The sequence below is a fragment of the Moschus berezovskii genome, chromosome 12 (assembly GCF_049115385.1).
Source record: "Moschus berezovskii isolate FMDL1 chromosome 12, NW_MosBer_1.0, whole genome shotgun sequence".
Taxonomy (NCBI): Eukaryota; Metazoa; Chordata; class Mammalia; order Artiodactyla; family Moschidae; genus Moschus; species Moschus berezovskii.
In genome coordinates, this window is record NC_142471.1 from 69873832 (window position 1) to 69898451 (window position 24620).

Genomic DNA, 24620 nt, shown 5'->3' on the forward strand with positions numbered 1-24620 from the left:
TATATGTATACTAAATCTATAATAGTGTACAATTTTATGTGCTTTGACATACAAATATATCCATTAGCCCTATAAGTTAATGAACATCTGCATCACCCTGAAAATTTTCCTGTGCCTTTAGAAACGCCTCTCTCCCTGCCCCTCACCCCCAGATTCAAGTAATCATTGATCTGCTTTCTGTCACTAAAGGTTAGTTTTCAGTTTTTGAGAAATCCGTGTAAATGGAATATCGAATGTACCTACTTTTCCTCTGGCTTCTTTCACTCAGTATACTTATTTTGAGATGTTGTGGTGTGTATTCATAGTTCACTCCTTTTTATTGCTTAGTAATATTCCATGGTATGGGTGTAAAATTTATTTATCTGTTCACCTGTTGATGGGCATTTGGGTTCTTTTCAGTTTTCTGCTATTACAAATAAAGATGCTAAGAGCTTTTGTGTATAGGTCTGTGCTCAGTCATGTCCAACTCTTTGTGACCCCTGCAAGGCTCCTCTGTCAATGGAATTTTCCACGTAAGAATACTGGAGTGGGTTGCCATTCTTCCTTCCGTAGGGGATCTTCCCAACCCAGGGATCAAACCCATGTCTCTTGTGTCTCCTGAATTGGCAGGGGGATTCTTTACCACTGTGCCACCTGGGAAGCCCTTATGTATTCTGGTGCTATATTAGATATGTGCTTTGTAATAATTTTTTCCCTGTGGCTTTTCTGTTTATTCATTCTTTTCATTCTCTTAAAAGAGACTTTTGATACATTTTATGTAATATTTAAATAAATTACATGGTTTTCCAGCATCTCAACCTGTCATGAACAAGTTCATAAACAACTTCTTGTATTATGCATACAGTTCAGCTGGAGGGACAGCAGGTGCACCGAGATACCAGGGAACACCCCACTGGTTTTGAAGTCTCTGTGCTGTGGTATCAGTCCTGTGTTCCAGAGGGAATGGAGCTCAATAGTGTGGCTGAGACCCTGTTTTTATTTGGGGTGGCAATGTGTCCCGTGAAAAGACTGAATGTTCCACCTTCCCTTACATCTTGGTTTAGCCATGTGACTACATTCTGGTCAGTAGAATGTAAATTAGAATTGTTGGGCTGACTTTGAGTAAGGCATCTTTAAAGAGGGGCAGATAGCTGGTGTGGTTCCTTTGATTTTGGTTTTCTGTGTTCCTTCTGCTTTCCTACCTGGAATTTGGACAAGGTGGCTGGAGCTTCAGCAGCTAACTTGGACCAGAAGGCAACCTTAGAGTGTCCTGTGGAATGGTGGGGTAGAAAGATAAAAGAAGCCTGGTGGGAGACTTTGCCACCAAAAACATCTGTGGATATGAGTAGAGCTGGTGCTCAGATCTTGTTCAGCTTCAGCGTTCACTGGGAATGGGCTGTGTCAATCATTTCTGCTCTACTAATAGCCAGCATTGCTCCCACATGGGGCAGCCCTCCAGGCATGTAAGTGAAACAATAGGATTGGGTGGTGGGGCAGGTCTGAGTCAGCAGTTGCCTATAAAGGCAGAGGAGGTTAAACTTGATGGTGTAAGAAAGGAGAAATGATTGAAGTTTTTTTGTTTGTGTTTTGGCTGCACTATGCAGCTTGCAGGATCTCAGTTCCCTGACCAGGGTTCAAACCTGACGCATGGCAGTTAAAGCCCCAAATTGCTGATGGGAGGCCACCAGGGAGCTCCCAAGTGATTGAAAGTTTTTGAGTGGGGGTGGGGGGACAGCATGGCTAGCTTACAAAGGATTGGGGATGGGTGAAGGGGACTCAAAGGCGGGATGCCCACTTAGGAGACTCTCACGGTGGTCCAGGCATGAAGTGGTGAAGGTCCGTTGTTAGGTGGGTCAGGTATTATTCAGTGACCGTCAAGAGACGAGTAAATGTGCAAAAATAATTTTTAAAATTATCAGAGGATATGCTTGTGTGAGGAAAAATAGGGAGAAAGTGAGGAAAGCCTGAACGAGCCGTTAGCAGTCAGTGCTGGTGGGCCTCCATGAGGGAAGAGCGGTGAGGAAGGAAGTTTGGCAGAAGCATTTTAGGCTGCAGGGCAAGTCCAGGGAAAGTTCTTCAAGGCCCTTGGGGAGTCCTCAGACTGAGCCATAGTCACTGCTCAGAGGAGTCCTATGTCCCCCAGGAATGGGCCTGCCTTACTTTCCCTGCCCCACGTAGTCATTGGCTGGGAGTGGCTGTTGGAGGCCAGGCCGTGGAGCAAGGCCTGGGGTGGATTTCAGAGCTCCAGGGTGGGGTCCTCAATCAGTTATGCTTTCTGTAGTGGACGGCCTAAGAGGGCATGATGGGGGTGGGAGATATGGGGCAGGTGACTGCTCCTGTCTTGGGGTTCTGCTTGCACGTCACACACGTGGCCCTGGACTGACTTAAACACTGTACTAGCTGTACTCTCAGGGCACAGGAGGCCCAGGATTGGGTGGGTGTCAGGCTTGGTGGAGTCTGGGCTCAACGATGAGGTGAAAGATGACACACTTTCCATCTCTCTGCTCTGCCATCTATGGTTGGCTTCCTTTGGGGCTGGTAGCAACATGGCCACGGCAGGCCCAGAAATCACAGTCAGACCCAACAACCTCTCGAGAGGAAGAACAACCCCTCCTGTGTTTCTGCTTTCGTGCGTGCTCAGTCACTTCAGTCCTGTCCGATTCTTTGCGACCTCCTGGACTGTAGTCCACCAGGCTCCTCTGTCCATGGGGTTTTCCAGGCAAGAATACTGGAGCGGGTTGCCATCTCCTCCTCCAGGGGATCTTCCCGACCCAGGGATTGAACCTGTGCCTCTTATGTCTCCTGCATTGGCAGGTGGGTTGTTTACCACTAATGCCACCTGGGAAGCCCCTTGTATTTCTGCTGCTGCTGCTGCTGCGTCACTTCAGTCGTGTCCGACTCTGTGTGACTCCATAGACGGAAGCCCACTAGGCTCCCCCGTCCCTGGGACTCTCCAGGCAAGAACACTGGAGTGGGTTGCCATTTCCTTCTCCAATGTGTGAAAGTGGAAAGTGAAAAGTGAAAGTGAAGTCGCTCAGTCGTGTCTGACCCTTAGCGACCCCACAGACTGCAGCCTACCAGGCTCCTCCATCCATGGGATTTTCTAGGCAAGAGTACTGGAGTGGCTTGCCATTGCCTTCTCTGTTGTGTTTCTGAGGCGCTAGCAAACCTTTCTCAGAAGGGCTTTGCAGTTTCCCTACTATGCTTCATTGGCCAGAAGTGGGTCACCTGGCCATACTTGACCCAGTGGGGAATGGAACCGCTATGATTGGTTTATGCTGGTGGATTGCAACTCTGGACACATATTAGAACCACCTGGAGAGCTTTTGGAAGCACACATGCCTGAATCCCACCCTCAGAGTTTCTGTATTAGTTGGTCTGGAGTTGAGAGTTGGGCATCAGTAGTTCTATAACCTCCATAGGTAATGCTCATGTGCAGCCAGGGTGGAGAGTCCCTGTCGTCTTGGAGCAGAACACATGCTGGGGGTCAGTCACAATGTCCATTCTGGTCACTTAGTAATTTTGTGTGGCTTGGGCAAATCAGCCTCTTTGAACCTTAGTTTCCTCATCTATAAAATGGATCCCGACGAGACCTGCCTCCTGCATCACAGAGAAGACTCTGTGAGAATGAGCTCACGGATGCACATAACTTTGCTGATTGTAAGTCACTGACACCTGGAAGAGTTTGCACATCACTCTCCTTCAAGGTGGAGGGAAAATTTAGCTCCTCCGCTGCCTGGAGCAGCCAGGGTAGAGATTTCTCCCGAGCTTAGCTTCCTGCCCTGAAAGTAGAAAACAGAAGAGAGGGGAGAACGACAGACTGGGGAGCCACAGGCAATGGCAGCGGGCATTTTCCTTCTTGGATGGCGTGGGTTTTGAATGCGCTGCTATAAATGGTTTATGCAAACGAGCTGGAGGGGCTCGTCTCCCTGCCGCCTTAATGCGGGAGAGGCTGGGCAGGAGCCAGGTGTGTGGTTTTCAGCCCAGGCCTGCAGCCTGTGTGTGGTTAGGGGCCAGTGGTTGCTCTCTTGCTGCCTCCAGGCAAGATGGTCAGATAAGGCTCTGGTTCCTCAGTGTTCTGGGACACACCTGGCTGCTCCGCTTCTTGGCTGTTTCTACTGAAGTAAGCACTGGCTTGTACTGCCAGTAGAACTCAGGGAACAAGGAGGGCCACCCGGGGAATGTGAGATCATGGGTCAGGCAGTTTGCAACCTTCCAATTCCACTGGGCCTTCCTGGGGCATTGTGGCTAGGCTGAGGCCTAGAGCCTGGAGAAGGGTTAGAGGGGATCAAGGAAAACCCCTCACTGTTAGCCTCGGCCTCTCTTCCTTCCATCTTCCAATTCCTCTCTTTTTCTTCAGTTCAGTTCAGTCGCTCAGTCGTGTCCGACTCTCCGTGACCCCATGAATCACAGCACGCCAGGCCTCCCTGTCCATCACCAACTCCCGGAGTTCACTCAAACTCATGTCCACAGAGTCGGTGATGCCATCCAGCCATCTCATTCTCTGTCGTCCCCTTCTCCTCCCGCCCCCAACCTTTCCCAGCATCAGAGTCTTTTCCAGTGAGTCAACTCTTTGCATGAGGTTCTTACTTCCTTCATAAAATATAGTTTGAGCAGACCCAGCGCCTACCATGTTAGGTGCTGGGGATCCAGAGCTAAAAAGACACCTGCCTGCTCTCAGGTTGCTCCCAGTATGGGAAGAGGACCCTTGGCATCACTGCAAGACTGGGGCTGCACGAATGGATGGATGTGCCTTGGAGGCAGAAGGCCTAGTCTTCCCAACACCCCGAGGTGCTGGGACGACCTCAGAGGAAGGGGCCATCCAAGCTGAGAGATGAAGGCAAGGTAGGAGTTTCTGAGTGACTAATAGTCACTGGTGCGGGACGTTCCAGGAAAGGAGAGCACCGTGGACATGTGTGATGCAGCTATGTTCTGGGGCACGCATGGCTCAAGTGCACAGAGTGTGGGTGCTTGGGGCTGGGGAAGTCACAGCCTGAGGTGACGCCAGGTACCGTGGGCTGGGGACCTTGGTTGCCTCCCAACGGAGGGTTGAGCTTATCCACTGTGGGCTCTGAGCTGGGCAGTGCCCCAGCCAATGAGTCAGGCAGAAAGGTCAGCCTGCAGCCCTGAGGAGGGGACAGGCTGTCAGAAGAACTGTCCAAGTCAGGATGATGCTGGTGGCCTGAACTGTGGGAGTAGCCAGGGCATGGATCATAGAAGGACACGGTGATGGCCCATATGGGGAATTCAGGCTGACACCAGACGTGTGGCCTGGGTGGTAGAACTCAAGGGGTAAACTAGGCAGGCCACAGAACCCTGGGGAGGTGCCCATGTTGGATGGGGTCAGGAAGAAGACTGAGAAGCAGTAAGTTAGAGCGTGCTGACTGACCCATCCTTGGTTTTCCGTTAGACCATAGTGGAAAGCAGGGTTGTGAGAGGTAAGGGGGGAGTGGAGATCCTTGATTGCTTTTCCCTAAATGATCCCCCTCCCACATCCTGAAGATCCACGAGTCCAATTCATCCATTTTACCGATGTGGAAACTGTGGTCCACAGAGGAGTTTGACTTGCCCCGGGTCACACAGAGAATTATTATGGAGGTGGTGTCATGACTAGTAAAAATGGATCCCCAAGCAAAGGCTTATGTAGCCCACACCCCTTAATTGGTGTTGAGAACACTTGTTTTCCGGGCAGGAGAAGTGGGTTTGGCTAAGCAGAGTTGAGACTGTGAGGCCTGGGGCATTGTTTTAGAGATGGGAGAGAGATCGTTGCTTCTTTTCATTTAAAGTGTGTGTGTTGCTCAGTCGTATCTGACTCTTTGCGATCCCATGGACTGTAGCCCGCCAGGGTCCCCTGTCCATGGGATTCTCCAGGCAAGAATACTGGAGTGAGTTGCCATTCCCTTCTCCAGGGGATCTTCCTTACCCAGGGATTGAACCTGGGTCTCCTGCATTGCAGGCAGATTCTTTACTGTCTGAGCCACCAGGGAAGCCCATTCACTTAGTCATGGGACCCAACCCAGGAGCAGCATTGACCCACCTCCTGGCGCCTTACCCCCACCAGGGGGAAGGAACCTGTGCAGACATTATAAGAGGCTGCCCTCCTTGAGTCTCCCCAAACCCAAGCAGGCTTCTTCAGACCTCCCTTGGCCTTGGTCAAGTTTTACCATGGACTGCAGAGTCGTGGTTCCCAGGGAAAGCTTTATCCTCTAAACTTTGACGCTGGCAAACCTACCCTGTGCATTGCTAGGGTGGCTGATGGATTATCTGACCCGGGCCTCCAGCAGCTCGAGGGAGGGAGGGAGGGGGTGGCATCTTGAAGGAGGAGCCTGAATATGTTAACTGGAGAGAGAGGCAAGAAAGGTGGGGGCTTGGATGATGGTGCAAACTGGGAGACGGGGCAACTGCAGGGAGCAGCTGCAGGGAGGAAAAGGGGTTTTCTGTTACTGCCTTCACCCCGGTGGCTGCCCTTCTGGGGCCGTCCTTTCGGTGGAAGACCATAGTCCCGACAGCCCCCTACCATCGGCTGCACCTGAGCTCTGGCTCCAGCAGGAGGAGCAGCCAGCACTGAGGCAGCCGCAGACTTGGTGGTCATCCCCCGGCCTTTAGGGACAAGAACCCCTGTTTGCAGGCTGACTGATGGTGCAATGCGAGGTTGTCTGGGTTTGGGATGAGGGCCAAGGGCTGGAGGTGCAGGGGCAGGAAGTTGAGTCCCTCTGTGGGCTCAGTGGGCTTGGAAGCCACAGGCCTCTCATGACAGGCCCTGAATGGACCCCAGTACTCACAGGTGCCACCGTGCCTGGGCATCCTGCTCTCAGCTCTGCAGCCAGCATGGCTAACGTCCCCTGTGTTCCAGGTCATGGCCCCGGGTGGTGGGCACAGAGCTGGCATAGTTCAGTGGCTGGCCTTTAGGTCAGCCACTCACTCTGGCTCTGTGAGAACAGAAGCATCAATCTGAGACCCTGCTCCCCTAAAGGAACTGTCACCCCCTCTCACTTCAGAGTGTTTTCAGGCTTTTGTCTTAGGCCTGTGAGGGTGGGTACCCCTTTGCGTTAGTCCCCACTTCCCCTTTGGTCATGTACATAGTGTAAAGCTCTGGTCTCCAAAACTCAAGAGCCCAGAACCTGCCTGGGGTGAGGTCTCTGGGTGGTACAGGGACCCAGGCAGGGTCGGGTAGTATCTGCGGGTACCGTGTAGCCCAAGTCCAGAGTCAGCTAACCTTGGGGTCAGCAGATTTTACATTTGCACCTTTGCTGACCAGGGCCCCTCTGACCAGTGCTGCATTTGTTGAATTGAAGGTGGCTTTTCTCAGGGCAGTGTTTTGTAGTAGACAAAGCCCAGCACCCTGGGCTCCTGAGTCTGAGGTCTGGGTTCTGGACCCTGCTCTGGCACCTTGTAGCTTCTGCAATTCATTTTTGTCTCCTTGAGCTTCTGTTTCTCTCATCTGTCAAAAGAGATGAGCAGCTGCCCTCTAGTACCTGCTGGGGGCTTTTTGCAAATCCAGTAAGATATTTTTGTGAACGTTTTCTCTGGCTTTTACGAACTGGGTTTTTCCAAGAGGCCACATGGCAGAGAGGCCAGTGCTGGTACTCTGATATCAGGTTAGACATGTGTCCAAATCTCAGTTTAGCTGCATATTGACTGTGTGACCTGGATGCGGTATTCCACTTCCCAGGCCTCGGTTTCCACATCTAGACACCGAGTTCCCAGTGCTGCCCCTCCCTTATGCGTGCTCAGAGCAGGTGTTTCAAGGTGCCAGCAGTTAATGTCATTTTCTTAATTGATCTGGATGCTTGTTTGTTTTAGTTTTTGCCTAGTTTCTGCAGCAGGATGAGGTGGTACTGGGACTCCCACTGATGGGGTAGTGGGGAGCCAGGTCAGAGGTCATGGTGAGGAGAGGGAGGCAGCCCAGCCCAGTGGGACTAAGGAACTCTGAGAGGCAGAAGCCCCCAGGTGGCCAGCCGAACTGCTGGGGGTGGAGTTCTCTCCTTTGGACAGGGGATTCTGGGACTTCAGGGTCCACCTGCCCTCTGACAGCCCCTGGGACTCGCATTTCAGCCTCTCTGCTTTGCTGGATGGCTTCCTGGATACCAACTCCTTCTTTGCATCCTGGGCCCTGTGTGGTCACCAGCCTGATCCTCACCAAGGCTGCACCCATGACCATTTGCTTGGCCAGTACACTGCCCTCTGTCCTGGGAGGGGTACCATGCAAGGCCTAAGTGCAGGGTCTGGAGGCCAACTGACCTGAGGTCAGATCCCACATCTCCCCGTTCCTACTCCGTGTCCCGGTTTCTCATCCTTAAGGCCCGTCCATGATAGGGCCTTTGTGTCGACTTCAGGTCTGTAAATATTTCATCAATAGCACTCCCACAGTTGTGGCACTTCCTGTGCATCCACCCTGTTCTGAACACATTACGTATGGGAATGTATTTCATACTCGAGGAGCCCTATGAGGTCAGAGCTTTTATTGTCAACCTCATTTTCAGTTGATAAAATGGGCACCCAGTACGTTTTATATCTGAGATTTGAACGAACCCAGGTTGTCTGGCTCAAAAGCTGGTTCTTTACCATTACCTCTGAAGAACCTAATGTCTGCATCCTGAGTGATGGCAGTGAGTAATATCTGGTGGTGTCAGATCCTTGGGGTCTGGCTGCCAGTGGCCCTTCTGGGAGTGCCCCAGACCCTGGCCCCTGTGGAGTCCTGCATCCACCCTCTCTTACTTGCTAATGCCCAAAGGAGAGGCCCTGGCAGTGGGCAGGAGGCAGGGTCAAGGCATAGGAGTTGAGGTGAGGGCCACGTCAGCTGGTCCTGGACTCTGCTATCCCACAGTAGATGGGATCTGGGAGGGGCATGAAGCAGGAGAGAGTATGAGGTAGTGGACTCCTCAGAGGCAGGAAGGTGGGCTGGAGGAGGTGTGGGATAGGGGAACTTCCCAGCCTGTGGGGGGCTTCAGATATCTGGGTGCTGAGACCAGAAAGGGTGGGCACTGGGATTCCTGGCTGAACCACAAGGCCTGGAGGTGCATGTATGAGTGTGTGGCAGGGGAGGGGCTGGAGAGGGACGGGGTGGGGAGGGCAGTCTCTGGCTGCAGAGGAGGGATTTAACTTCCTGCAATCAGCTGCCAGCTTTCCTCGAAATCCAGCAGGATCAGTCGAGTATGTTTACACATCTCTAGCAGATGAGGCTCTTGTCTTGCTCCAGCACGTGTGTTCCATCTCCTGTGTCACCTTGGGTCTCCACATCACTCTGCTTCCCCTTCCCCTTCAATGTCTCATTGTCTGCCCTCCCCCACCTTCCTCAGCAAGGTCATAATTTAGGGACCAAACTTTATGAACTCAGGCCCTGATAATTTATCACTTGTGATCACTGGGATGGCTTTGAAATTTATTTCAAAAATAGAGCAAAATTGAGTGCTAGCCTGGTGACAAAGGGCGATGTTTATTCTGCCTGCTTAGAAGAACCCACATTTCACCTGGTACTCTGGGATGACATTTGCATAAAAGTCGAGCACGCCATAACACATGCAAAGCTTAGAACGGCGACGAGAGCAAGGCCAGTGCTGAGTGAGTGGTCCATGATGGTGATGAGGAAGGTCATTACCTATGGAGGTGGGTCCTCCCTTTCTTCTCCTTGGTGTACTATATACTCATAGTCTGCATGTCCCAGGTCTTTCCTGTCTGAGGTTGGGGTGGAGATCCTAGCCTCTTCAGGTTCTACCTGGATTCCTAAGTTCTCTGACTCTCTGAACCACATCATCAGCGGTTACTGTTACTAGCTGAGCCCCAGGCCTCGGGAAAACTCTGTAGCTTGCCCAGTCATGTGAGAGAGGAGCTTGCCTATCTGACCTCCAGATCAGAGCTCAAACCTCCACGCAGGTGGGTGGCAAGGCACCCACCCTTCCTGGTGGGGGTCATAGATCTTATCATGGGCAAATGTTGGTTCCAGCTGGGGGCTCTGTGGGTGTGGGTTCCGTCTGGCACACTGTGTTCTGGGAACTGAAACCTTGTTCTTCCTTGTTCTGTCCTTTCTGCCTGGCATGGATGGTGACCCCTCTGTCTAGTCCAGGCTGGGCATGCTGGCCCTGAGGCCCAGACCGGGGGAGCAGGAGGAGGTGTGTTGAAGTCTCGGAGGGTCTGAGAAAGGGCTACTTGGCGTTGGGCCTGGGACCTGGGAGGGGTGCCCGACTCTAGGCTGTTTTCTCAGATTCCCTCAGTCCCCGCCCCCGCCTCTGCACCTGTTGTGTTCCCGTCATCCTGGGCGCTGGCAGCTGTCACTGCTGGGGCACCTGTCCCACCCCCGAGGACGCCCCGTGGGCTCCCTGGCTCCGGTTTCCTGCTCTCTGTCCCTGTGCGGCTTTGTCCTCATCGCCATGTGCTTGCTCGCTCTCGCAGCCTCTAGGCAGCAGCCTCCACTTCAGGTTCTGGGTGTGGGAGGCAGCTTGTGGGGGTTCGCTGCTCCCTCTTCTTCAGCACCAGGCCCCGTCTAATCAGGCAGGGACAATAGCCCTAGCAGGTCAGCCTTAAGCCCCAAATGCCAGGTGACTCATCAGCTCAATCAAATTATCCCTTGTTCTTGATTTAAAAAAAAAGACATTAAAGCAGCCAGGAGTTGCCCCCCAACTCCTCCTAGCAGGGCCGCCTCCCCTTCCTGACCTCTCTTTATACCAGGCTCCTCTGTCTACCTCCCCCACTGTAAAGAGAAGTTATCACCTGTACTTGTCCAGTCTTCCATGTTGCCCAGTGTCCCGACCTGTGTTTTATGTTAAACATCAGACAACATTAAACCTGAGTTCAGCACTCCTGCCTTCCCACCCACTGTGCAACCAGGGGAAAGCCCATGATTTACTTGGCCTCATCGCCGCAGCCGAGGGCGGTGGCTGGACCCAACACTCTCTCGCGTTCCCTCCCCTTCAGAGAGCTTAGGGTCTCTGACTTAAATGGTTTCTCTTGTCCAGAGAACTTGTTCCAGGTTTTATTCTGCCGTTGTTGGGTCTGTTCTAGGCTTGACGTTCCGAGAGGTGCTGTGCTGGGTCTTGGGAGATGTGGATGAGGAAGGATGTGGTGAGGGGAGGGCTGTGGTGGGGAGCTCGTTGTGGGGACCAAGAGGGGGCCCAGGAAGGAAGAGGAGCAGGTGGCAAGGCGTCAGGAGAGAGGAGTTGGCTGGGAGATGAGGGGGACGCTAGCAGGGTGAGGGTCTCAGGAGCTGAATGGGTTCAGGGACGGGGAGTGTTCCCTGGATGGGGCTGGAGGGCAGAGGCAGCAGGGGGCTGCTAGAGAGGGAGGGCTCCTTTCCGAAGCCTGGGCGGGCTTTTTGTCAGCCCAGTTGCTCCCCAGGGGCACACCCAGGCCTGCCTTCTGCCCCTGTGCTCTGAGGGACCACAGCCCCTTCCCTCCCCCACCCCCAATGTCAAGGATGGGTCTGCTTCCTCCAAGATCTCCAGGATGAGCTCTCCTGTCAGCAGATGGGAAGTCCAGGCTTGGGCAAGACCACAGTCTCCCTTGTCTTCATCCAAGCTCCATCTCTGGGATGTCACCCTCGGCCTACTGGACCATTCCTAGGCCCTGCCTCCACCTAGAACCCTTCTGATTCCTTAAGGAGATCATTGTCCCCTTGTCTTCTCTTCCCCAAGAAAGAAGCACTCCTACCTTTTCATCTGTTCTGGATAAAGTGTGAGTTTTGAATATCAGGCAGATCTGGGTTTGAACTCTGCCTTGAGTGTTACCCAGTTGAACTCTACTTCGAGTAGAGTTTGAACTCCGTGTCAGTGTAACCTTCTAACCTTCCTGTTTCAGTTTTATAGCTTGCAAGAGGGGATGATTGTAATCCTGCAGGGATATGGTGGGGTGGGGTAGGTGTGATTATGTGTGTGGAACATTTAGCACCATGTCTGGGCCATAGCAACTGTTCAGTAAATGGAGGCGCTTGTAGTCACTTCTGTAGATTGGCTTGTAGATTCCCCCTTCACATCCTCTTTTCACATCCTTTCTGGCTACAGAACAAAGCACTACAAATGTTCAGCCAGAGCCAAAGGAGCCTCATTCCTTGATCCCAGCGTGGCTCCTGCTTGGCTTCTGAAGGGCAGAAGTTGGGTCTCACTCACTCGTGGGTCCATCGTTGGCATGCAGTGACTGCTGGATGAATAAATGGATGATGTAGGTCCAGCGTTCTCTCACCCCTTTAGTGATGGAATCCTTTGGCCAAATGAAAATTTATGTGATGCCCCAATGAATAAAACTGGGAAGGGGGGCAGCACTGGCTCCTATGTCATCTGTACAGGCCTGGACACTGCCCTGGGGAGGCAATGGGGGCAACCCTCAGTCACAGGACATTGCCACTTCCCATTTAAATTGGGGACGTGGATTTGTAGGAAACTGAACCCGGGGACTCTGCTAGACAACTCCTCAGACAGTGGTGCCGTAGAGGCCTGGGGCCGCCCAGGCTGTCTCAGTTCTCTATTCGTTTTCTCTCCTGTGGCTCAAGCGTGGATTGCCGTAAACTTGAAGGACTCTCCCTGCCCCACCCACCCCCCCATCTCCTGAGCATCGCACAGATTCAGTTCCATGGGCGAGTGATTTTCTGAGAGCCAGCTCTGTGCAGGCACGATGCTAGGCCCGAGGAGCAAGGGCGAGTCGAGGACCAGCCTGACCCTGTGGATGCCGCTCTTTTCTCCCCTGGTGCCTTCCTGGCTCCTCCGTGCGTTCTGCACACGAGATGGCAGAGTGACCTTTTAGCAGTTCAGACCTGGTGTTGCTGCCTCCCTGATAAAGCCCGTCAGGAGTTCCCTATGGCTCTCAGAAAAAAGTCCAGATTCTTCGTCCGGCTCTTTGAGCCCTTCCTGGTGTGTCTCCAGCTCCCCTGGTTTTGCTGTCAGAAAATTCCCCCAGGCTGCTCTCGCAGTCCTTGCTCCATCCTTGCTTCTTGAAAGGGCTGGGCTCCCTTCAGCCACAGGGCCTTTGCATGTGTTATGCTCACTCCCTCAGAAGCACTACCTCCCCTTAACCTACCTCTGCAACACAGGAATGTGCATATAATTATCCTTCACGGTTGCTTTCCAGGAAAGCCTGCCCCGAGCCCTGCTTTCTTCCAGAACACTTTCCTAGAATTGGGATAGTATCTTCCTCACTCTACTACTTGACAAATGTCTGTTTCTCTCTAGACTCTAGGTCCACGAGAGCCAGGGCCTGTCTACTGTCGATCACTGTGGCATCCCCAGTGCACAGCTTAGAGTCTGGCACACCATAGGTGCTTAATAAGTGTTAGTCATGTTGAATTGCTGAAATGCCTGCAGGAAGCCAGGACAAGCAGACAAGGCCATGGCTGTCCCTGTGTACGGTGGAGTAAGACAGCAGATTGGGAAAGACATGGTCCAAGAGGGGGGACTTTGTCTGTGCTGGGGGCCCTAGTGGGGCTTCCAGAGGAGGGATTTCCAGTGCTGGGTGATGGTGGGTGGTCAAGCTGCCCAAAATGGGAAGGGTTTGTGAGGAAAGGCTCATCAACTGGTGCTTTTAGAGGCAGGTGGGTTGAAGGGGGTTGACTTCTGCTGTGTAGGAACAGCCTCCAGAGCAGCCTCTTTGCCTCAGTTTCCTCATATGTAAAATGGGCATAAGAATGCAGTTGATCTCTCAGGGTTGTGGGAGAACTGAACAGGTTAATATGTGTCGTGTGCTTAGGACTCCCTGGCACACATCGAGGCCTTGTGTTTGCTATTTCTGTGATTATTTACCCCGGAAAAGTCTTTGGGTTGTTTCCTCTTGATCAGATTTTGACTTATCCTTCCAGAGGAACTGTGTGTACATGTGTCATGGAGTGTATATGCGTGTGTGTGGCCACATTCAGCCAAGCACGTGCCCGGAGAAAGGAGGCACCCTGTGTAGAATCGGGTGTCGCAGCTTCTCCCAGGGAGGAGTCTCAGGCCGGCCTCTGGTTTGGTGGGGGGCTGTGACACTGTGTGCTTGTGGGCTGGCCCAGCCCTCTGGCTTGGTGACCCTAGGTACATACCAGATGCCCCTCCCCCCTCGCTGCCCCTCCCCCAGGCCCACTCAGGAGACCCCCCCACTCAGCAGCAGGGTCCTGAGCTGAGGACAGGATGCCCAGACCAGCCTCTTATAGTGCCTGGGCCTCTGAGTTCCATCTGACACCTTTCCTGTGACTCCTTTCCCAGCCCCACCCCTCTGCCCCCTAGCCTTCCCTCCCCACCCAGATCTATATCTGGGAGCCCAGATCCCTGGACCTGGAGACAGGAGCTGGGGCGGAGCCAGGGCCTGGGAGGAAGGGGTAGTCGGGTTTTCCTGGGAGAGACTCCAATGGAGACGGCTGGGAGATTGTCTACTTGAATCCTGACCCTGCCCCTGACCTGCTCGGTAACCTGAGCATTTCAGAACCTCCACTTTCCCTTCTGTAAAATGGACATAACAGAAGCTTCTGCCACCTGGAATAGAAATCAGATCACACAGGCGGTGCCTGCTACACACTTAGCGGCTGGTCTCTCGATGATGCCTTGGGGTCCCAGCATGCTTGCCCAGGGCCGGAGGGCCTGCCCTCCCACCACCCTCTGTCCTCTTGGCCCCCTCCCGTCCACAGGGTTCTGCACCTCAGGATTTCTTCAGAGGCTTTGCGAGTCTGCGGGAGTGAGCATGTGCTGTGTGTGTACACTGTGAGGTGTGTCTGTACAGGGGTGTGTACTGGTGAGCAGGAGGTAACTTGACAGTGGTCAGTGCTTTCAAGTGCTTTTGAGCCTGCGTTTGTGCATATACCTGTGATGTGGTGTAGACAGGTAGTGTGGTCTGTATATGCTGGTGTGTGTTTTGTGTGTTGGTGATGAAAGCGAAGGTTTGGTGTGGGGGCTAAAGGAATCTAACCCCCTGCCCCGACCCCCTCCGCAAGACTGCCTGGGTTTGCCTCCCAGCCCTGTCACCTTCTGGGTAGGTAGCCTTTTTGAGCCTCAGTTCTCTCATCTCATTTCTCAGCAATAATGATGGTACCTGTTGATGATAACCATGTGCTGACCTTATCATTCAGCTGTGAGGACAAAGGGGTTAATATGCGTGGAGCACTTGGAAGATACTAGGAGGATGTCAGTTCTTTGTTATTAAGCTGCACGAGTGAGACTGTAAGCCCCTTGAGGGCAGAGACCAGGTCTGTCTTGCTCACCACAGTATCCCATTGTTTTCCCAGTGTCTGCATGCAGTAGGTGCCTAACACGTGTGCGTGTCTGTGGCCTAGGTGAATGGTGAGCTTGTGTGTGTGTGTGTCTGTGATGGGGAATGTGCATGTGTGCGTGCGTACATGAGTGTGTGTGTGTGTGTCTGCGCTCTGGCTGGGGCATCTCCAGCGCTTTCTGGAGCTCGGCTATTTCAGGAAGCCTCTAGTCTCCTCCTCCTTATGTAAATAAACATGACAGATCCCATCGCCTGTACCAGTGCGGGGAGGTGGGGGAGGCTCCGGGAGTGGGTGGGAGCTGGGAGGCGGCTCTGAGCCTGGCCAGAGGGGCGTGCGTGCGTGTGTGGCCCGTCCTGCGGGCAGTGTGCCGTGTGTGTGGGGGTGCGGGAGGGGCGGGCTCGGCCCTGCCATGCCGGCTGCCGCTGGCCACGGCGGAGGAGGAGGGGGGGCAGGGGGAGGGGAGCTGGCCGCCAGGGCGGCTTGGTGACGAGGCCAGCCGGCCAAACGGAGGTGGCCGTGTTCCCCGCTGCCCGCAATGGGGGGACAGATCACCCGGAGCACCCTCCACGGTAAGGCCCTGGCTGACACCTGAGGGTCTGCCCATCCCCAGCCTGGGGACTGCTTGGGGAGGCTGGGACCAAGAAGCACTGGGGCTGAGGGCTTGGCCATCCCCCCTGCCTCTTGGGGAGGCTCTGGGACCTTGGAAGGGGGTGCCTTTGAGTGACAGGCACTGGGGCAGAGGGGATGGAAACAGGAGGTTGGGCAAAGCAGGAAGAGGGGTCTTTCCCTGGCAGTCGGTCAGGCAGCGGAGTCTCCCCACAAAGCCTCCTCATCCTCTTACCTCCCCAGGGTGCTGATCAGCGCCAGGTGGGATGTGAGGTCCAGGGTCCATAGGTCCCTCTCCTAGAACTAAGGCAACCCTCAGTTAGGCAGATGGGGGGGGGATCTGTTTGTGGGTCCTGGGATATGGGCCATGGAGGTCAGTGCTGTGCTCCATGACGGAGCCGTGGAGATATGTGTGGGTACACGCGTGTGTGCATGTTCTGTGCCCATTGGAGGTGTCTGTGCATGTGTACCTGTGCTGACTTGTGCCTAAGCACACAGGGGTGTGCAAGTGACACCCCCACGTTGCCTGATCTCAGTTCTGAAAGCATGTGCTCTGCCGGGGAGATCAGTGAACTTCTGATTCCTGGGGTTCACATCCGTACTCACCTAGACCTCAGGCAGAACCAGGAGGCTGGCAGGTGAAGAAGGGGTGGGAGAGAGGACCGCTAGGTGACTGCTGCCTGCCCCTACTCCTCTCTCCTCGTCTGCTTGGCTCCAGAGCTGTGGTCTTGGGAGGAACATGGCCGATGTGGCACCAGACCCAGAAGGGGAAGCCTTCCCAGGGACTTGTTTTGTCATCGTTGGGCCCCAGGAGTTGGGGTTCCTGTACAAACTGGCTGGTGCCAGAACAGCGTGGGCTGACCTTGGGGAGTCCCTGGTACACTTCCCTCTGTGTGCCTCCTCCCTCCTCGGGCAGGGCATTAGGAGGTGGGGCCGCGTCCATCTGCTGGGTTCAGTGGGCACCGAGGAACCGGGAAACGCCTGGGAAGAAAGGAGGGTGGTGGCAGGAGCGACTGGGAAGCCGTGGCCAGGACTGGTGACCAGGTGACTTCCCCTTTCTGGGCCCTGGACTTTGACAGAGTAATTTCTAATTAAAAAAAGAAAAAGGCAGGGAAGGAAACGTGGGAAAAGCAAATCATTGGCTCTCTTAAAAGGAAATGAATTTTGTCCTGGGCCCAGAGGGCTAAGTGACAGATGGAAGGCCCTGGAAGACACATAATCCGGAGCCGGCCAGAGGCAGTGCCAGTGGCCTGGGCCTTGGCCTGAGACTTGGACTGGCCTGACCTGGGCCTGGCCCTGCCCGTCTGTGGGGCGGGGGCTCCTCTTGGGCTTGTTGGCCCCAGTGGGGCCTGCTGGCATAGGGTCTGGAGCCAACTGGCATTTTCCACTGGAGTCAGACTTGGGCAGGCCCGTGGCCTGGGAAGGACGAAGAGGCCCTCAGAACAGCATGCTATCTTCAGCTGCCTGGGAGCCCGGGGTTCAGAGGGACGTGGGACCCCAAGAGTACCCGAGATGACCTATGGCCATCAAGAACTCCTGCTCTGGAGGAGACAGACATGGGTGGCAGCACGGGCAGGTGTCCCCTTGAGCCTTGGTTTTCTCATCTGTCAATGGGGCTAATGATAGTAGCCTCCTCATAGGAGCATTGTGAGGGCTGCAGGAGACAATGTGAATAAGGACTGAACACAGGGAAAGCCTGAAGGGCCTGGAGAGGCGTTCTGAGGTGCATGTCCTATTCCTCCCTCTCTCGCGGGGAGCAGGCTTGGCGGGGGATGTGCTGAGATGCCACGAGTCGGACCATTGGATGAGGGCCTTGGCTGCCAGCCCCTTACCTGGGCCACTCTCCTCTGCCTGGGCCCCCGTCAGTGGATCCCAGCTCCGCCCTCAGCCTGCCATCAACACGAATAGGTGGGGGGAGCTGGGGGTCATGGAGAGTGAGTGTTTGCCTGTGCCCACAGAGCCCCTTAGCCAGGACCCTGCATGTGTGTCTGCACCTGCGGGCCCCATGCCTGCACCTTGGCTGCCTCAGGGGCTCTGGTCTCACCCTCTTTTGGGAGGTGAGTTGGGGGAAGTGGGAGATGCCAGGGGCTTGCTCCTTCCTAGGGATGCTGTTAGCCCTGCAACCTGACTCTGGAGCACAGAGGTCCTTCGTTCCTGATTGGGTGCCTGGGGGTTTGGTTTGGTTGGGGCTGAAGACTCTGGGTTGCTGGGTTACAGTGCGAGGTGAAGGGTTGTGTGTGGGTTTTTCTAGTAGTGTGCTTGTGGATGTGTCCCGGTTGTTTGTGTTTCTGGTGTCTGCTGATTGTATCTGAGCTTTAGCCCTCTGTGTGTGGGTACCTGCATAATGTATACCTATCCATGTCATATTTAAGAGGCCGAACACTTTGTGTCTGGGTTTCCGTGTGTGAGCAGCCACATTTGTGAAAGTCTGTTATTTGGTAGAGGTCAGTGTTTTTGCACAAGTCCTGTGTGTGTGTGTGCCTGCGCACACGCGTGTGTGTATGTGATTGAGCTGGTGGTGAGGAGTCGGGCTCCGGCTCCGCTGGGATCAGCCTGGCCGGGGACCCTTGGGAGAGATTAATTCTCATTTGGAAAATGGTTTCGGCAGTTACACGCTTGATCTCTTTCATGAGGCAGATTTCCAGAGTTGCTCCCTGTCTTGAGGGCAGGATGGGGGTGGGGGAGAGCACAGAGAGAGGCCCCCGTCCCTCTCCTTCCCAGCCCCCATCCTGCCCTCCTGCCTCCTTCACTGTCTTCAGTGCTCCCCACCCCGCTGCAACCCAGGGCAAAGGATGGACCGGTTGCTGAGGGGCTGATGTGTGGAAGACACACACACATGCACCCAGACACACATGTCACCCTCAGGTTGGTCTCTGGACCAACGAACTCCAGATGCTGGGGTGCAGGGGCCTGAGAGACTGGCTCCCACTGTCCCTTTACAGAAGGGGATGCGGTGGCTCAGAAAGGGAAACGGCTGGCTGAGGTCACGTAGCTGGCGGCTCAGAGGGAATCCAGACCTTGTCCCTTCCGCGGCCAACTCCCTGCTTCCCTTCCATGGTTCCTTAATTCTCACTCCGGCAGCAGGGGAGAGGCCATCACAGGGACTTAGGCGATCTGGGATTAGCATGGAAAAAGCCGCCTGTCTCCCGGCAGCAGCTCTGGAGGCTTTTCAGCCAAGGTGAGCCCCCCCAGAGCCTGGCAGGTGTATCTGTGAACACAGGTGACACACACACTCACCCCACTTATGCCTGTGGGTGTGAGGAATTAGGCTGATCCCTATCTGTTCCCTTCACCCAGCCCAGTGTCTGGAACCCCACAGATGCTTGGCCAACGAGGGAGAAGGAAGAATGTGGGGTTCGGGCCCTGGCTGCTGGACCACATCAACATAGGTGGGGCAGATGGTCTAGGGGAGCAGATGGGAGGGAAGATGTGAGCCCTGAGCTGGGTGACAGGCCAGGCGGGGCTGGAGAGGGAGTGAGATGGGTGTTCCTGGTGAGAGTTTGAATCCTGTTCTGCTCTTCCTGGCTGTGTGACTCTGGGTCAGTGCCTTTATTTGTCTAAGTCTCAGTGGGTGGGGGCGGTAAGGGTTACCTGGAAGGGTTGTGGAAAGAGTCAGTGAGCCAGCAGGCATAAAGGGCAGCCCACCTGGTGCCCGGCCAGCACAGTGTACATGCACGTGAGGGTCTCCACAGAGGCCCCTCCAGGCCTGTGTGCGCTCAAAAGTGAACACACACACATACACACACCATACACCCTGGCTGCCTGTAAGGACCAAGACTGCATCTCTGCCTCCTCCAGCCTTGGCAGGCCCCTGGCACAGCGTGTTACCTGGACATACCCGCTGTGTGTATATGCACGCATGCGCGTACAGAGGACAGCTGGGGGCGATGGTCTGTGTGGCACATGGATTAAGCCATGCTCCCCCTCATTCTCTCCAGCCTGGCTTGGGGCACTTTGTGGGGGCACTGGGAAGACAGGGGCTCAGAAGGATTGTCATCTGGAATCCCCTTCTGGAATCTTGGGGTGAGGAGGGGGAGGAGGAGGGCTGATTCCCTCCCTGCAGTGCCGGTGTTGGGAGACACATCTGTATGCACATCTGGCTGCTGGAAACGTCAGGGACTGGGATGCCGTGGAGTAAATGAGAGCAGGAGGCTCTGTGTGGAGATTAACTTGGTTGCGAGGGTGCCCATCCTGCCCACGCCCACTCCCTGCCATTCTCTTTTACCCACCTGGTCACTGGATCCATTCGGTCTTCCAGGGCGCAGCAGGACCTGCTCTGCCCATGGCCAAGCTCTCTGGGTCAGATGATCGGGTGCTAACATGTCCCCTAACCCTACACAACAAAGGGTGTGCATGGGGGCTGCAGAGGTCATGGAGAAGCTGACCAGGGTGGAGTGGAGGGTTCACACTGGGCAGAGTGGACTGAGCATGCTGGCTGGCCAGCTGCAGCCGGTGAGGGTGACTGCACAGCCAGACAGGTCTGCAAGTCAGAGCCCAGCTCCACTGCTTACTAACTGTGTGACCCTGGGCAAATTACTGCCTCTCAGAGCCTCTGTCTCCTCATCTGTACCGTGGAACTAAGTAATCTGTATTGATGCATAACAAATTATTCCGAAAGTTAGTGGCTTAAAACAGCAACTTCCATGCTCAGTCACTCAGTCACATCCAATTCTTTGTGACCCCATGGACGGTAGCCCACAAGACCCCTCTGTCCATGGGATTTTCTAGGCAAGAATATTGAAGTGGATTGCCATTTCCTTCACCAGTAAAACAGCAAGCACACATTTAATTATCTCACATTTTCTGTGGGTCAGAAATCTTGACACTGTAGCTAAGGCCTCCAGTTTAATGTCCTTGAAGTTAATGTCAAGTTGTTGGCTGGGGCTGCAGGCTCATCTGAAGGCTTGAGGGGGCGCCCCATCGAAGCTTACTTACTTGGTGATTGGTGGTCCCCAGTCGCTCCCATGTGGGCGTGTCCACAGGGCCACCTGACACTGAGGCTACTTTTCCCAGAGGGAGCAACCTGAGAGGCAAGGAAAAGAGATGGAGGCTAAGGGCTGTTTACAGCCCAGGCTTGGGAGTCCCATCCCGTCACTTCAGCTGCATTCAGTTTGTTAGGAGCTAGTTGCTAGGGCCACTCCACACCCTAGGGGAGAGGATTACGAAGGGGCTTACAGAATCACAGAGGGACTGCCAGGCGGCGGAGGTGGGGATCACTGGGGACATCTTCAAGGCTGCTTCCCACAGATCCCTAACTGTCAGGGCTTGGCAGAGTGAGATGAGGTTGTACAGGAAAGGCATCTGGTGTCAGTTCCTGATACAGAAGAAAAAAAAAAGTCAACCCTTGCAATTTTTCTCCTTCTCCCTATAGGAAAGTGGGGAGTGCTGGAAGGTTCTGGAGCAGCCTGGACTGTAGTCAGGCATGGAGTGTGGGATTCTGGTTCTGGGCAATGAAGGAAGCTGTGCCTTTCGTCCCCTTTCTCTGATTTATCCACGGGGCACCAGAAAGGGCAAGGCACCAAGTGGGTGCTGCCTGGTCACTTGCAAGTTTTCAGTGGACTGAAGAAGTGAACAGGGGCAGCTTATTCAGTGCTTTTATTGAGCACCTGCTTTGTGTGCTGAGCTAGGTGCTGGGAAAACAGCAGTAATAAAGACATTGGTCTCTGCCTTCAGGAGGCTCACGGTCCATCAGGGAGACACATAAATAATCCTGTAGCCTTTCCTAGCCAGAGAGCCGCAGAACACAGAAAATGGTCTGAGTGACTCTTTTCTTACACGCCCAGAATCATTCTGGGTGTGAGGAAGACAAGTCAATGCATTGCCTACAGTGGGTGCCTCAAGGCATTTGGTCTGAATTCTGTGGAGGATCCAGATTTGACAAAGGCTGCTTGGGTGGTAGAAGGTCTGTTAGGGACATATGGGACCTCTGGACCTGGTTTGGGAATGAGAGAGTTCTGGGAGAAGTGGGCTTTAAAATCAAGGTCTGAAGGATGAGTGATAGAAATGCAGGTTTATAGGTGGGAAGGAGGAAGGGATGGTTTCTAGAAGAGAAATAGGCTTGGGCCAGGCCTCGAGGCTAGAAGCAGGTGAGGGAGGTGGGCCCCTGGAGGGAACCCAGAGAAGTTCACATCTGGGCAGTTTTACAATCACCTCTCTCACTTGAAGCCCCTCCCCGCCTGCTCTCTGGCATCCTCTGAGTCTTCCCCCCAGAGGAATCCCTGTTTAGTGACCGTGTGTAAAGCAGCCCAAGTCAGGACAACTCTGCAGTCCGGGTTTACGGTGTTTGGGGTAAATGAAAGCAGGGTGTCTGGCCTCCAACTAGTCTGAAGTGAACTGATCATTTCCTATAGTGGTGGTTGTTGCTTTTATAAGAAACAATAAGACCTTATGTTGGGATCAGGTGTTAAAGTTTGAAAATTTCTTTTATATCCGTGAACTCACTGGGTTCTTACAATGGCCTGGAGAGGTGGGCAGGGCAGCTATTATGACTCTGTTTCACAGAGAAAAAAATTAAGGTCCAGAGGGATGAAGTAACTTGCCCAAAGTCACACAGCAAATCTGTGGCATGGTCAGGGTTGAACCCAGGACCTCCTGCTTCTAGGGCTCCTGCTCTTTGCCCTGTTCCATACTGTCCAGAAAGTGAGACGTCTCCCTTGTTAGCAATGTAAACGATCATGCCAGCACTGGTATTCAGGTCCACAGGTTCAGAATCAGGCCATCTTGAACATAGTAGGATTCTCCTGGGCCTTGAAAGATGGGTGGGATTTGCAGAGGCATGGGTGAGGCAGGGAGAGAAGATATGCAGGGCGGGGGAAATAGCTTGACCAGAGGTGTAGGAGAGCACAGATTGATGTTAATTGAAACAGTAATATAATTGTCTACAACTGTGGGCTTCCCTGGTGGCTCAGACTGTAACGAATCTGCCTGCAATGCAAGGAGACCCAGGTTTGATCTCTGAGTTGGGAAGATCCCCTGGAGGAGGGCAGGCAATCTACTCCACTGTTCTTGCCTGGAGAATTCCATGGACAGAGGATCCTGGTGGGCTACAGTCCATGGGGTTGCAAAGAGTCAGACACAACTGAGAGACTAACACTTTCACACTTTTATTTACAACTATAGAAATAGCAACTACTAACTAACTGGGTTAGTTTTGTTTTTTAATTTAAAAAACTGTATTACAGTGTAGTTGATTTAGAATGTTGTGATAGTTTCAGGTGCACAGCAGAGGAACTCAGGCATGCGTATACATGTATCCATTCTCCTCCAAACTCCCCTTCCCTTCAGGCTGTCATGGAACATTGAGCAGAGTTCCCTGTGCCATACAGTAGGACCTTGTTGGTTATCTGTTTTAAAATGTAGCAGTGTGTGCATCTTTATCCCAAACTCCCTAACATCCCTTCTCTCCATCCTTATACCCTGGAAACCTTAAGTACATTTTCTAAGTCTGTGAATCTCTTTGTGTTTTATAAATTCATTTTTTTTTGGTAATGAATTTTTTGCAGATTAATTTTTTGGTAAGTTCATTTGTATAATTTAAAAAATTAGACTCCACATGTAAGTGATATCTCTGTCTGACCTATTTCACTCTAGGTCCATCCATGTTGCTGCAAATGACATTATTTCCTTTTTTATGGCTGAGTAATATTCTATTGTATATATGTGCCACATCTTTATCCATTCATCTGTTGATGGACACTTAGGTTATGTCCACGTCTTGGATATGTAAAAAGTGCTGTAATGAACATTGGGCTACATGTATCTTTTCTAATTGTTGCTTTGGATATATGCCCTGGAGTAGGATTGCTGGTAAATACAGCATCTCTTTAATTCTTATAAGAATGCCATGGAGGTCTGCTGTGGTCACCATTTTACAGATGAGAAAAATGTGGTCTCAGAGTTGGGTTTGGAGGCAGCAGGCCTGGGTTCGGATCTGGGCTCTTCACTCTGGCTGGGTGACCTTGGTGAGTAGCTTCACTTCTGAGGACCTGTGTCATTGGGAGTGTCAGGGAGACACTGCCTGTTAAGCCACACAGAGGTTGGTTATTGTCATAAGTATTGAGCAGATACTCAATATCTCCTCCTGGTTTCTCGTTGACAGCCCAGCTCCGTGCAGCCTAGGTACCCAAGGCTCTGCCAGGATGGTCCTGGGGCAGGGTATGGGCGGGGGCAGTGGGGAGGTCACTCCAGAGGCTACACTGAGCATCCCCGCCTTGGACCCCACCAAGAGGCAGGAATGTGGTCTGGAACTGGCCGAGGGTCACCCAGAGGGCTGGCCAGGGTTGTTTCTGGCAGCTCATAAATGCCCAGGAGGAATGGGCTGGGGTGGGGCGGGGAGAGTTTCCATTGTGTCAGCACCAGCTTCGCCTGAGGGGGTGCTCCTACTATGACTCCCTAGAAGCTTGTAAACCTGTCATGAAGGGGAGCCTGCCTGGGAGCAGATGGAGAGACTGGGGCTCCACCCAGGACCACTGGTTACTGGGGGAGCAGTTGTGCAGCTCACAGGCCTCCTGGCGTCTTCACACCTTTTGCTGTGGCTGCTCCCGACTGGACCTGGCCAACACTTCCTCCACACAGCCTTTCACCACTATGCCTGCCATCTTGGGCTCACGGGGAAAATGATCTCTAGTGTCAGCCACTGAGTAGAGTAAAGGACCCCAAACATGACATTGGGAGATCGGGGTTCAAGTCCCAGCTCTGCCACTTTATTGCTGTGTGACCTCAAGCAAGTTGATTAACCAGTTTGATTGGCAGCTCATCCATGGAATGGGGGTTTTAAGGGGTCATACTGTATGTTGAAATGCACTGCGGAGAAGCCCTGCCCTCAGCTGCCCCTCTGGCCCTTGGCATCAAAGCTGTGAAAGTGAAACTGTGAGTTGCT

General features: G+C 53.5%; 1 protein-coding gene across 4 annotated transcripts in view; it reads left to right on the forward strand.

Annotated features, from left to right (window-relative positions):
- Positions 1-24620, forward strand: part of NEURL1 (neuralized E3 ubiquitin protein ligase 1) — a 72965-nt gene that overhangs the window by 24010 nt on the left and 24335 nt on the right. The window contains exon 1 of one of the 4 annotated variants that reach the window (XM_055424733.2): positions 15451-15705. The exons of the other annotated variants lie outside the window; for them this stretch is intronic. Coding sequence (XP_055280708.1) covers positions 15672-15705 — 34 coding nt within the window. The 5' untranslated portion in view covers positions 15451-15671. Of the gene's footprint in view, positions 1-15450; positions 15706-24620 lie in introns of those variants that run through there. 4 annotated transcript variants of the gene reach the window in all.